Source organism: Pristiophorus japonicus, chromosome 8 (assembly GCF_044704955.1).
Source record: "Pristiophorus japonicus isolate sPriJap1 chromosome 8, sPriJap1.hap1, whole genome shotgun sequence".
In the NCBI taxonomy this organism is placed as follows: domain Eukaryota; kingdom Metazoa; phylum Chordata; class Chondrichthyes; family Pristiophoridae; genus Pristiophorus; species Pristiophorus japonicus.
Window position 1 is genome coordinate 65,126,846 of NC_091984.1, and position 14,034 is coordinate 65,140,879.

The 14,034-nt window shown below is 48.2% G+C and overlaps 1 protein-coding gene across 9 annotated transcripts in view; it reads right to left on the reverse strand.

The window, feature by feature from the left end:
- Positions 1-14,034, reverse strand: part of LOC139268562 (uncharacterized) — a 612,984-nt gene that overhangs the window by 85,178 nt on the left and 513,772 nt on the right. For all 9 annotated transcript variants that reach the window (XM_070886894.1, XM_070886891.1, XM_070886893.1 and 6 more), the window contains 3 exons: positions 1,082-1,219; positions 793-898; positions 551-686 (listed from right to left, as the gene is read on the reverse strand). In XM_070886894.1, the coding sequence (XP_070742995.1) occupies positions 551-686; positions 793-898; positions 1,082-1,219 (380 nt within the window). The remainder of the gene's footprint in view (positions 1-550; positions 687-792; positions 899-1,081; positions 1,220-14,034) is intronic.

Consider the following 14,034-nt stretch of genomic DNA (forward strand, 5'->3'; position numbering starts at 1 on the left):
ATAATATAGAGATTGAAGGGGTCTGGAGGACTTAAGAAGACGTGAAAACAGAATTTACTCGGTGAAGTAGAACATAGTTTGAATGAATGTTTATCTAGCATCTAATTCAGCTGGTAGCACTGTACTGGTATTATACTTCTTGTTGGTTGGCAACAAGAGGATGGCTAACAAAAGATGAATATTCAAAGTGCGGTGTGAATAATTTAGGCTTGATAAAAATATTAAGGTATTCTATTAAGATCGTTGCTTACATTGCTGGCTCATTGAGGAGACCTCTATGGCCATATTTATCGATTCGGCTTGTGCTGAGTGGCTTATATATATTTTTTTTTACTCACCAAGCGACTCAATAATTAATTTTGCAAATGAAGTTTAAATTAGGTAACCTTAAGTGTTGCAAAGAACTCAGCATTTCATGTAATATTGATTATAACAATTATCTTGCAAAATTAAGATAAACAAGAGGCCTTACTCTTTGTTGATTTTACAAATGTACTTAGTAAAGAAATAGTTAATGTAATTGTAGGATATCAGAATGCTGGCTACAAACATTTTCTGTAGGCAATTCACTATCGTTGTATGTGGAAACGGTAGGCTCTGAAGACCTGTGTTTCGGAGCTTCGGAAGACTGTTTTGAATGTGGCTGTCGCTTCTCTGTTATTTTTCTTGTGGTATTATCAGGTTTCCTACAATGTTGACGATAAAAAATTAAAGTGATAATTTCATAATTCAGAACACTTCATAAGAAATTACTCCAAAGGGGAAAAGTGAAGTTGTAATGAAAATTTTTACCTTTCCTTGCAAAAATGCAAGTAGATAAGATAACCTAAAGCAAAGAGGAGAAGTAGTACCACAACGCATCCAGAAGTTAGAAACGAAGATGTAGAAGTATTTGTGCCTACAGAGAGAAGCACAAATATCACCTAAGAAACTATTTTCCTTCTTTAAAATAAAATACAGAAAACAGACAACATCAAGGATTCCGAATGATCACAGTAAGACATGCATACATCTATATTTGTGTTTATATTTACAGAAATTGAAAAGCAATTATATTGAACATTTCTACTGAAGTACTCACTAGTAGAACACTGACAGAAGTCTCCAGAATATCCAGAGGAGCAAATGCATATGTATCCAAGAGTACTCTCTGGTTTTAAAATACACTTGCCATTGTTCATGCATGGATGAGCAGCACAGCCATGTTTCTCCTTCATTACTAAAAAATAAGAGTTCAAAATAAAAATTGTATTTTATTTTATTAATTGATTTGTATTTTCTTCCTTATTTACCATGTCCACACAAGAGGATAAGCACATGAATCCTGAAATTTCAGGGTTTTGGGCGGAAACTACAGTGCAATGTGAACAGAGGGACAAGGATTATGAAAGGAGCTAATTTCATCTGGGGTTATTCCCCTTTCTTGCCTCACTGATAAATTCAGATGGAGTATACACCAACTCCATTGTGAAGCCATTGCTCAAGGCAGGATAGGCAGGATGTCAAGCATTCCTGGAAATCCTGCCAATTGTATAGCCAGTGATAGGAATGAAGCAGATATACTTGCAGTGCACGGCCGTATGTGGTAAAACATACAAGAAAAACCACATCAAAGACCTGTGCATGCATGGGCTTGATCAGTTCATGGTCCCTACCTTGACGCTCCGGAATTCCACTGCTTGCACAGAGCCGGCACCCCAGTAGCACAGTTAGTGACATAGACACCCTTCGCTAATTTTCAAATAGCCCCATCCATAGGATTTGGGATGTGGTCAAGGCAAGTTCTGACTTGCTGCAGTTCCAGGAAGGGATAGACCAAGTAATTACAGGACAGTCAGCCTAATTATTGGAAAAAATTCTGAGGGACTGGATAAATCTTCATTTAGAAAGACATGGATTAATCGAGGACAGTCAGCATGGATTTGTTAAGGGAAGGTCGTGTCTGACTAATTTTTTGAGAAGGTAACAAGGAGGGTCAATGAGGGTAGTGTGTTTGATGTAGTGTATATGGATTTTAGCAAGGCTTTTGATAAGGTCCCACATGGCAGAATGGTCACGGAAGTTAAAGCCCATGGGATCCACGACAAAGCGGCAAGTTGGCTCAGAGGCAGGAAGCAAAGGGTTGATGGATGGTTTTTGACTGGAAGACTGTTTCCAGTGGGGTTCCGCAGGACCCTTGCTTTTTGTGGTATATATCAATGATTTAGACTTGAATGTAGTGGGTATGATTAAGAAATTTGCAGATGGTTCAAAAATTGTGCGTGTTTGATAATGAAGAAGAAAGCTGTAGACTGCAGGAAGATATCAATGAACCGGTCAGGTGGGCAGAACAGTGGCAAATGGAATTCAATTTGGAGAAGTGGGAGGTAATGCATTTGAGGAGGGCTAACAAGGCAAGGGAATACACATTAAATGGTCGGACACTGAGAAGTGTAGAGGACCAAAAGGACCTTGGAGTGCACGTCCACAGATCCGTGAAGGTAGTAGGCCACGTAGATAAGAAGGCAGACAGAATACTTGCCTTTATTAGCTGAGGCATAGAATACAAGAGCAGGAAGGTTATGCTTGAACTGTATAAAACACTAGTTAGGCCACAGCTAGAGCACCATGTTTCAGTTCTGGTCACCACATTACAGGAAAGATGTGATTGCACTAGAGAGGGTACAGAGGAGATGTACGAGGATGTTGCCTGGACTGGAGAATTTTAGCTATGAGGAAAGATGGGATAGACTGGATTTGTTTTCTTTGGAACAGAGGAGGCTAAGGGTGACCTTATTGAGGTGTATACAATTATGAGGTGCCTAGATAAGAGTGGATAGGAAGGATCTATTTCCCTTAGTAGAGGGGTCAACAACCAGGGGGCATAGATTTAAAGTAATTGTTAGGAGGTTTAGAGGGGATTTGAGGGGAATTTTTTTTCACCCAGAGGATGGTGGGGGTCTGGAACTCACTGCCTGAAAGGATGGTAGAGGCAGAAACCTTCACCACATTTAAGAAGTACTTGGATGTGTACTTGAAGTGCTGTAACCTACAGGGCTAAGGACCAAGAGCTGGATTAGGCTAGATAGCTCTTTGTCAGCCAGCGCGGACATGATGGGCCGAAATGGTTTCCTTTGGTGCTGTAAATTTCTATGATTCTGTGATAACAGTGAAAGAGTAATCCAGTGCGAGTGGGCCTTTATGAAATTTTGACCTTAGGACTTATAATTGGGCTTTAGTATAACTCACTGTTAAAACATGCAAAAATGTGCTTTGGTGTGATTCTCTTTCCTGTTTTCTCTCCTACTTTATGAAAAGCTTGGCCTATGCTTAATGGCTCCACATGATGGCACACTCCTGGTTAGGAACTCAAAGGATGAGAAATCACTGGTGGAAACTTTCTCCTTCCATTTTGTAGCATATTACATTATGTTTGTCTTCAAGGATTAGCATGAAATTTAAAATGAGGCCAGTCTATAAATCAAAACTATGCATCCTAACAACAATCTGCAAATCTACTATAATGTACAATGCACTAAGAAAATCAGTGCAGGGATCTGTGCTGGGACTCCAACTATTTACAATCTATATTAACGACTTGGAAGAAGCCAAGTTTGCTGACGATACAATGATGGGAGGAAAAGCAATGTGTGAGGAGGACACAAAAAATCTGCAAAAGAATATAGACAGGCTAAGTGAATGGACAAAAATTTGGCAGATGGAGTATAATGTTGGAAAGTGTGAGGTCATGAACTTTGGCAGAAAAAAAATCAAAGAGCATGTTATTATTTAAATGGAGAAAGATTGCAAAGTGCCGCGGTATAGTGGGACCTGGGGGTACTTGTGCATGAAACACAAAAGGATAGTATGCAGGTACAGCAAGTGATCAGGAAGGCCAATGGTATCTTGGCCTTTATTGCAATGGGGATGGAGTATAAAAGCAGGGAAGTCTTGCTACAGCTAAATAAGGTATTGGTGAGGCTACACTGGAATACTGCATGCAGTTTTGGTTTCCATATTTATGAAAGGATATACTTGCTTTGGAGGTAGTTCAGAGAAGGTTCACAAGGTTGATTTCAGAGATGAGGGGGTTGACTTATGCGGAAACGTTGAGTAGGTTGGGCCTCTACTCATTGGCATTCAGAAGCATGAGAGGTGAACTTATCGAAACGCATAAGATTATGAGGGGGCTTGATAAGGTAGATGCAGAGAGGATGTTTCCACTGATGGGGGAGACTAGAACTAGAGGGCACGATCTTAGAATAAAGGGCCACCCATTTAAAACAGATATGAGGAGAAATGTATTTTCTCAGAGGGTTGTAAATCTGTGGAATTTGCTGTCTCAGAGAGCTGTTGAAGCTGGGACATTGAATAAATTTAAAACAGAAGTAGACAGTTTCTTAAACGATAAGGGGATAAGGGGTTATGGAGAACGGGCGGGGAAGTGGAGCTGAGTCCATGATCAGATCAGTCATGATCTTATTGAATGGTGGAGCAGGCTCGAGGGGCCATATGGCCTACTCCTGTTTCTATTTCTTATGTTCTTAAAAGCCTAATAACTACAAGCAATAATTATTTTTTACTACCCAAATGTAAACAGTGAAAAAAATCCATTAAAACTGATGAAACCATTAGGCTAGCATGTTACAGCTACATTTTCAAAGCGCAACTTTAATAAAGAACAGAAAAGGCCCGAATTTGATGAAGGCCTCCGCCCACCCAACTGCCGCCCAAAGGACAACTGATGGCTGCCGAGGTACTTTGAGCGGGGTTTTCATCGGAGAGGTCCCTCGAAGGTTAGTGGGCGGCAAATGAGTGACTTATGTTGCCAATCTGGGCAGCAGCTGGCGGGAGCTATCATTCTCAGCGGCAAAGGCGCTTGCTGCCCAAGTGCCGCCGAGGATGGAGTTGGGCCCAGCGAGGGTTGAAGAGCTGACAAGCAAAAGCATTAAAAAAAATTTAAAAACCATCTGAAGACCTTCAAGGGTCCTCATCCAGGTAAGTCCCTATTAAAAAAAAAATTGCAAAAAGTGTACTAATCTTGTTTTCCCCATCTTCCTACCTACAATCAGGGACAGACCAGCCTCCAGCCAGCGGTCCACCCCCGTTCTGCCGCCGACTCCCGCCCGCATCAATATCGCAGCTCGGCATGCGGGAGGTCAGCTGCGCGACTTGGCCGTCCGCTGACGTCAGCAGGCGCTTCCCGGCGGCTCTCCCCTCCCGTCCGCTCCAAGCCATGTCGAAAGTGGCACCGGGCAGTTGGACAAGAGGAATGTCAGCGGCAATGGGCGGTAAGTTCTTCTATTTCGTGCCCAAAGTCTTTTTATTTATTGAAATAAATACTAGCTGCTGTTATCTTACTTGCAAGTTACAGCTATTGGAATGGCAAGGATCCAGAGATGCAGGCAGCAAATTTTAAATGAGATAGTATCAATTGGTGCCCCTCGAAAATTTTGAATTGCAAATCAGAAATGGTGAGTTCAATTTTCAACTGTTGCCCATCAGGGTGGTGGGCAGTTGAAAACTGGGAAAATGCCCTGCCTATTGACTACACGTGGTCTAACCAACTCAATTTTTGAGCGAGCCTCGAAATGGGCAGCTAGCGCTGCTGTCCAAAACAGATGGGAGCCTTATTAAAATATTTAAATTGGAATCCTACAACGGTTCTTTGACTCCACTGCAATTTTCAAGTACCAATGAGCAGAGCGTGTGAGGTGCACACTCCACCCATTGGTGCCAGGCGTTCAGCAGCCTAACCAGCTCAGAAAACGGCTCCAAAAGCTTTTTTGCAATGATATTTATGGGGTCAGGAAGGGCCTAACTTCCAGCTCGGCTCCACAAAGAAGCTCCACCACCCATAATATTTAGATGAGGCCTGACCATGAAAACCATTAGGTGGGCAGGCGCAATCGCTCTGTCCACTTGATGTGTGCTCCAGTTGAAAATGACCCCCTCATCTCCACCAAGTGTATTCTGGTTAATTTTCGAACACTTGTTTTTGCTTCCGTTGATAGATTTCCTTTATGTGAGGTTGGTTACTAGTACAATATCTTGAATCAGATAATAAGGGTTACAAGATGACACTATTGCCAATAGGTTGAAAATGGGTAGAAGCATAAGACTATAGACACAAATAATATGAAATTAAAAATATGCTATTGCAAATTTGCTTTGAACAATAATGCATCATCGAATTGAATTTAGCAGGGAATTCTGATTCAAATGTATATATTTTGTCTGCTTCCTTACTGTATTTTCTCTTCTCTTTCTCTCTTAGCGGTCTAATGTGCAAATGGCTCAGGTCTTGTGAGAAACTGCAGTAACTTTTTTACCACTAAGTGACAGTACCAGTTTCTCTTCTCCATATTCCTCTTTTCCCGCTTGTGTTTACTCACAAACATTACAAATGCCCTCAGAACACCAGAAATATTTTCCTTCATTAAAATTTGGAAAGAGACTAGATTTAATAAATGTATTATGTACGGGATTCACAATACCCCACTCACCCAGCTGTACTCATTCAGAGAGTTTGTGTTGTGACTGATTCGACCTTTTGGCAACTTCCTATTTGTGCAGATACAACCCACCGTGTGCTGATGGTAATGTTCCTTCTATTTCTTCAACCTTCTATTCTTACAACTTCTTCATCTGTTCTCATGTTGGTAGTTGTGCTCTTCTGCCATCAGTTCCAGTTCACTCAACTCATACATAAGAATTAGGAGCAGGAGAAGGCCATTCGGCCCCTCGAGCCTGCTCTGCCATTCAATAAGATCATGGCTGATCTTCTACCTCAATTCCACTTTCCTGCACTGTCCCCATATCATCCCTTGATTCATTTAATATTCAAAAATCTATAAATCTCTGTCTTGAATATACTCAAAGACTGAGCCTCCACAGCCCTCTGGGATAGAGAATTCCAAAGATTCATCACCCTCTGAGTGAAGGAGTTTCTCCTCATCTCAGTCCTAAATGGCCAACCCCTTATTCTGAGACTGTGACCCCTGGTTCTAGACTCCCCAGCCAGAGGAAATATCCTCCCTGCATCTATCCTGTCAAGCCCTATAAGAATTTTGTGTATGTTTCAATGAGATTACTTCTCCTTCTTCTAAACTCTATGAGGATATAGGCCTAGTCTACTCAATCTCTCCTCATAGGATAATTCTCCCATCCCAGGAATCAGTCTGGTGAACCTTTGTTGCACTCCCTCTATGGCAAGTATATCCTTCCTTAGGTAAGGAGACCAAAACTGTACACAGTACTCCAGGTGCGGTCTCACCAGGGCCCTATATAATTGCAATAAGATGTCTTTACTTTTATACTCAAATCCTTTCGTAATAAAGGCCAACACATCATTTGCTTTCTTAATTGCTTGCTGTACCTGCATTTTAACTTTCAGTGATTCGTGCACAAGGACACTCAGGTCTCTGAACACCAACATTTGTCAATCTCTCACCATTTAAAAAAGGATGTGTTTATTTGTACTAACTGAAAGGCAGCAGTTTCTCTGATTGGCTCTCCACTATCACATGACCTATTGCTCATTGGTCCCCTTGGAGAATAAGCCACACCCTGAAGTTCCTCTGGAATGTGTAACTGGAACCGCCCAAGTTCTGACTGACTTTTCATAAGAACATAAGAAATAGGAGCAGGGGTAGGCCATTTGACCCCTCAAGCCTGCTCTGCCATTTGATAAGATCATGGCTGATCTGATCATGGACTCAGTTCCACTTCCCTGCCTGCTCCCCATACCCTTATCGCTCAAAAATATGTCTATCTCTGCCTTAAATATATTCAATGACCCAGCCTCCCCAGCTCTCTGGGACAGAGAATTCCATAGATTTACAATCCTCTGAGAGAAGAAATTCCTCATCTCAGTCCTAAATGGGCGACTCCTTATTCTGAAACTATGCCCCCTAGTTCGAGATTCCCCCCAGAGTGGAAATATCCTCTCTGCATCTACCTTGTCGAACCCCCTCATTATCGTATATGTTTCAATAAGATCATCACTCATTCTTCCGAACTTCAATGAGGTCCAACCTACTCAACCTATCCTCATAAGTCAACCTCTCATCTCCGGAATCAACCTGGTGAACCCTCTCTGAACAGCCTCCAATGCAAGTACATCTGTCCCCAAATACGGAGACCAAAACTGCACGCAGTACTCCAGGCGTGGTCCCACCAACACCCTGTACAGTTGAGCAGGACCTCTCCGCTTCTACACTCCATCCCCCCTGCAACAAAGGTCAACATTCCATTTGCCTCCCTGACCACTTGCTGCACCTGCATACCAACCCCGTGTTTCATGAACAAGGACCCCCAGGTCCCTCCGCACTGCAGCACCTTGCAATCTTTCACCGTTTAAATTATAATTTGCTGTTCTATTTTTTTGGCCAAAGTGGATAACCTCAAATTTTCACACATTATACTCCATCTGCCAAACTTTTGCCCACTCACTTAGCCTGTACATATCCCCACCCCCGCAGATTTCCAATTACAATTTCTAATTTGTAATTTGATCCATTTTGACTTTAGAAGCCACAGAGAATACAGCTTCCCAAAAGCCACCAAGTTCCAGCCAAAGACCCTTACCCCAGCACAAGTGCATCCCTCTCCAAGCCGAAGTCCCTTACACCAGCGCAAGTGCTGCCTCTGCCAGTTGAAGACCCTTACTCCAGCACATGTGCTGCCTCCGCTAATGAAGGCCCTTAATCCAGCACATGCGCTGCCTCCGCCAGCTGAAGTCCCTTAACCCAGCGCAAGAGCATAGAAAATAGGCACAGGAGTGGGCCGTTCGGCCCTTCGAGCCTGCACCACCATTCAATAAAATCGTGGCTGATCATTTCCTCAGTACCCCTTTCCTGCTTTCTCTCCGTACCCCTTGAACCTTTAGCCATAAGGGCCACATCTAACTCCCTCTTGAATATATCCAATGAACTGGCATCAACAACTCTCTGCAGTAGGGAATTCCACAGGTTAACAACTCTCTGAGTGAAGAGGTTTCTCCTCATCTCAGTCCTAAATGGCCTACCCCTTATCCTAAGACTGTGTCCCCTGCTTCTGGACTTCCCCATCATCGGGAACATTCTGCCTGCATCTAACCTGTCCAGTCCCGTCAGAATCTTGTAAGTTTCTATGAGATCCCCTCTCATCCTTCTAAAACTCCAGTGAATAAAGGCCCAGTTGATCCAGTCTCTCCTCATATGTCAGTCCTGCCATCCCGGGAATCGGTCTGGTGAACCTTCGCTGCACTCCCTCAATAGCAAGAACGTCCTTCCTCAGATTAGAAGACCAAAACTAAACACAATATTCCAGGTGAGGCCTCACCAAGGCCCTGTACAACTGCAGTTAAGACCTCCCTGCTCCTATACTCAAATCCCCTAGCTAGTGCATCATTCCCCCAGCCTAAGTCCCTTATCCGAGCGCAAGTGCATTACCTTACCCCGCCCCCCCACCCCCCACCACAATAGATGTGACATTGTGTGCTAAATGTTAACAGTTTAATTGAGCATGAAGTGAATAGTGACAGTGTCGTGACTTCTGAATTTTATCCACCCCAATGATGTCCCTTGTAACACACGCACCGGGCTTGCATGCACGCTTGCATGCTTGGAAGAATGTGATCCGTCTTCCCTGAGTTCCCTTTCTCCCCTCCGATCCTCCCCCCACCCACCACCTTTGTCTCTCTCTCCCCCCAATCTCTTTCTCTCTCCTCCCAGACTCTCTCTCTCCCTCTCCTCCCAATCTCTATTCCCCCCGCCAAGCTCTCTCTCCCCCCAAGATCACTCTCCCCCACCCTCTCCCCCAGTCTTTCTCTCTCTCCCGCAAGCTCTCTCCACCCCCCAGGCACTCTCTGTCTCTCCCCCAAGCTCTCTCTCTCCCCCCACCCCCAAGCTCTCTCTCTCCCCCCACCCCCAAGGCTCTCTCTCTCTTCCCTGCCACCTCCAGGCTCTCTCTCTCCACCCCCAAGCTCTCTCTCCCCCCCCCCCCCCCGCACCCCCTGGCTCTCTCTCTCTCTCTCTCTCTCTCCAGAGAACTTTACGGTGCTCCTTGACTCTTCACTCAAACTGGCGCTGAATGAGAAATGAACTGCTCCTGGCTGTCCCGCTTCTCTCTCACCCCACCAGCCTACTTCTCTCAGTCCCTGCTGACCCACTTCTAAGTCCCTGCCGACCTGCTTCTCTCAATCCCCGCTGACCCGCTTCTCTCAGTCCCCTCCGACCCACTTCTCTCTCTCCCCGCCGGCCCGTTTCTCAGTCCCCGCCGACCCACTTCTCTCAGTCCCCTCCGATCCGCTTCTCTCAGTCCCCTCCGACCCACTTCTCTCTCTCCCCGCCGGCCCGTTTCTCAGTCCCCGCCGACCCACTTCTCTCAGTCCCCTCCGATCCGCTTCTCTCAGTCCCCTCCGACCCACTTCTCTCTCTCCCCGCCGGCCCGTTTCTCAGTCCCCGCCGACCCACTTCTCTCAGTCCCCGCCGACCCACTTCTCAGTCCCCGCCGACCCACTTCTCTCTCTCCCCGCCGGCCCGTTTCTCAGTCCCCGCCGACCCACTTCTCAGTCCCCGCCGACCCACTTCTCAGTCCCCGCCGACCCACTTCTCTCTCTCCCCGCCGACCCACTTCTCAGTCCCCGCCGACCCACTTCTCAGTCCCCGCCGACCCACTTCTCTCTCTCCCCGCCGGCCCGTTTCTCAGTCCCCGCCGACCCACTTCTCTCTCTCCCCGCCGGCCCGTTTCTCAGTCCCCGCCGACCCACTTCTCTCTCTCCCCGCCGGCCCGTTTCTCAGTCCCCGCCGACCCACTTCTCTCAGTCCCCTCCGATCCGCTTCTCTCAGTCCCCTCCGACCCACTTCTCTCTCTCCCCGCCGGCCCGTTTCTCAGTCCCCGCCGACCCACTTCTCTCAGTCCCCGCCGACCCACTTCTCAGTCCCCGCCGACCCACTTCTCTCTCTCCCCGCCGGCCCGTTTCTCAGTCCCCGCCGACCCACTTCTCTCTCTCCCCGCCGGCCCGTTTCTCAGTCCCCGCCGACCCACTTCTCTCTCTCCCCGCCGGCCCGTTTCTCAGTTCCCGCCGACCCACTTCTCTCTCTCCCCGCCGGCCCGTTTCTCAGTCCCCGCCGACCCACTTCTCTCAGTCCCCGCCGACCCACTTCTCAGTCCCCGCCGACCCACTTCTCTCTCTCCCCGCCGACCCACTTCTCAGTCCCCGCCGACCCACTTCTCTCTCTCCCCGCCGACCCGTTTCTCAGTCCCCGCCGACCCGCTTCTCTCAGTCCCCGCCGACTCGCTTCTCTCTCTCTTCACCGGCCCGCCTCTCTCCCTCCTCGCTGGCCCACTTCTCTTTCTCCTCGCCGATCTGCTTATCTGTCTCCCCGCTGGTTCGCTTCTCTCTCTCCCCACTGACCCACTTCTCTCTCTCCCGCCAGCCCGCTTCTCTCTCTACCCGCCGGCCTGTTTCTCTCAGTCCCCGCCGACCCTCTTCTTTCCCCGCCGGCCTGTTTCTCTCAGTCCCCGCTGACCCTCTTTTTTCTCTCCCGTCGGCCTGCTTATCTCTCTCCCCGCCGGCCTGTTTCTCTCAGTCCCCGCTGACCCTCTTCTCTCTCTCCCGCCGGCCTGCTTATCTCTCTCCCCGCCGGCCTGTTTCTCTCAGTCTCCGCTGACCCTCTTCTCTCTCTCCCCGTCGGTCTGCTTATCTCTCTCTCCACCTGCCCGTTTCTCTCAGTCCCCACCGGCCCACTTCTCTCTCTCCCCGCCGGCCTGTTTCTCTCAGTTCCCGCCGACCCTCTTCTCTCTCTCCCCGCCGGCCCTCTTCTCTCTCTCCCTGCTGGCCCGCTTCTCTCTCTCCCCGCCGGCCCTCTTCTCTCTCTCCCTGCTGGCCCTCTTCTCTCTCTCCCTGCTGGCCCGCTTCTCTCTCTCCCTGCTGACCTGCTTCTCTCTCCCCACTGGCCCGCTTCTCTCTCTCTCCGCCGGCCCTCTTCTCTCTCTCCCCACTGGCCCGCTTCTCTCTCTCTCCGCCGTCCCGCTTCTCTCTCTCTCCGCCGGCCCTCTTCTCTCTCTCCCTGCTGACCTGCTTCTCTCTCCCCACTGGCCCGCTTCTCTCTCTCTCCGCCGCCCCGCTTCTCTCTCTCTCCGCCGCCCCGCTTCTCTCCTCGGGGCTGCAATGTGGTGTTGGGGGTCGGTTCCGGATTGGGCGTCGTGGGGTGTCGGGGCACGTTTTCCGGTGTGCGGTTCAGGCAAGAATCAAAACTCGTGCTGGTGTCGCAACCAGGGCGTTGCACACCGGGCTCAGCTCTTCCGGGCAGTGTGCTGAGCGCTGCCGCTAAACTGGACCTGAAGAATTCTGCGGGCACTGGAGGCTGACCGTCTGGCCAAAATACCTCACCGCCGTTTCGGGGCGAAGAATGGAGCGAAGAAGACCGGCGAATCCAGGCCATGTACTGCATTTGATAGACTAAACTATCTGAACAACTTCTGCCTCTATTTAATCTTTCCCAGCATCAGTCTCGATTGTAGATGAATCTTGACATAGATAATGCAAGCCTTATGTTGCAGAGTCCCAGATTGACCAATTCACACAGAGCTATATGGTTGGAATTTTCTGGGGTCCGTACAGGCGTGATTGGAGACAGGTTGGGTGGGAAATTTGAAATAGCCTGTAGCAGGTTGGGAAACCGCTGTCATCGCGCTCCACGCGCCTTTCCCTCGTGCGTGTTTGTCAGTGCGGCAGCGACCCGAACAGTAGAGACGGGAGACCTAACTTAAATCATTATCAAGTACTTGTCGAACCCTTAAGTGCCTTTTTAAGCCTATCTTTCAAATTTCCCTGCATGACCACGGGATTCACGCAGCTCGAGAATCATGTCTGTCAACCTGAGGTGGGAGTTGAGTGGCCATTGATCCAGCTGATTAGTTGACAGCATGAAAAGTACTTAGAATCGATTAGCCTCAACACCAGCAGCACCAGACACACCACCACCAACCTCCTCCTCAACCACCTGATGCTGCACAGGACAAAGGGCATCAGTGCAGGGCTGCACTGCGCTGGAGGCGGTAGCCCCAGTTTCCTCAACATGACTGACACCAGTGCCAAAAGGAGGCTCAGGCTATCGCACCAGGTCGTCGCAAACATTTGCACATTGCTGGAGCAAGACCTGCAGCCCAGAGGAAATGGATGGCCACATTGTACCAATAGCTGTCAAAGTCACCAATGCCCTCAACTTCTTCATCGCAGGCTCCTTCCAGGGATCTGCAACAGATATTTGCTGCATCTCGCAGACAGCCACCTACAGGTGCATCGCACAGGTCACTGCTGCCATGTTTGACAACTCAGCCAATTATATCAACTTTGCCACTGATGAAGCCAGTGTTACTGAGTGGGCGCTTGGCTTTGCCACTCTGGCTGGCTTCCCATGGGTGCAGGGTGTCATCAACTGCACACATATGGCCATCAGGGCACCCCATCATAACCTAGGAGTCTTTGTCAACCGCAAGGGCTTCCATTCCCTCAATGTGCAGCTGGTCTGCAACCATAGGAAGATCATCATGCATTTGTATGCTGCCATGACACTTTCGTCCTGCTGCAGTCCTGCCTCCCTCAACTCTTCGCTCCTCCAAACAGACTTTCTGGCTGACTGCTTGGAGACAAGGGCTATCCACTGAAGACATGGCTCATGACACCCTTGAGGAGGCCAAGTACTGAGGGCCAAGGTGATGAAAGCCAGATTTCCACCAGATGTGTCTTAGAGCAGACAATAGACATGCTGAAAATACACTTCAGATGCATTGACAGGTCTGGAGGCGCTCTTCAATACGCATCAGCCAGGGTCTCCAGAATAATCGTGGTCTGCTGCACCCTGCACAACATAGCGAAGCAACAAGGATTAGCGCTGCATGAGGAGCAAGGCACTGAGCGCACAGCCACTTCAGAGGAGGAGGAACATCAACTGGAAGACGAGGAGGAGCAGGAGCTGGAGGAACCTGCGGCCCAGATCTCACTAGCACCCGAGCACAATGCTGCCCGGGAGGCCAGGGCAGCATGGCCAGATTTACTAAACTTTA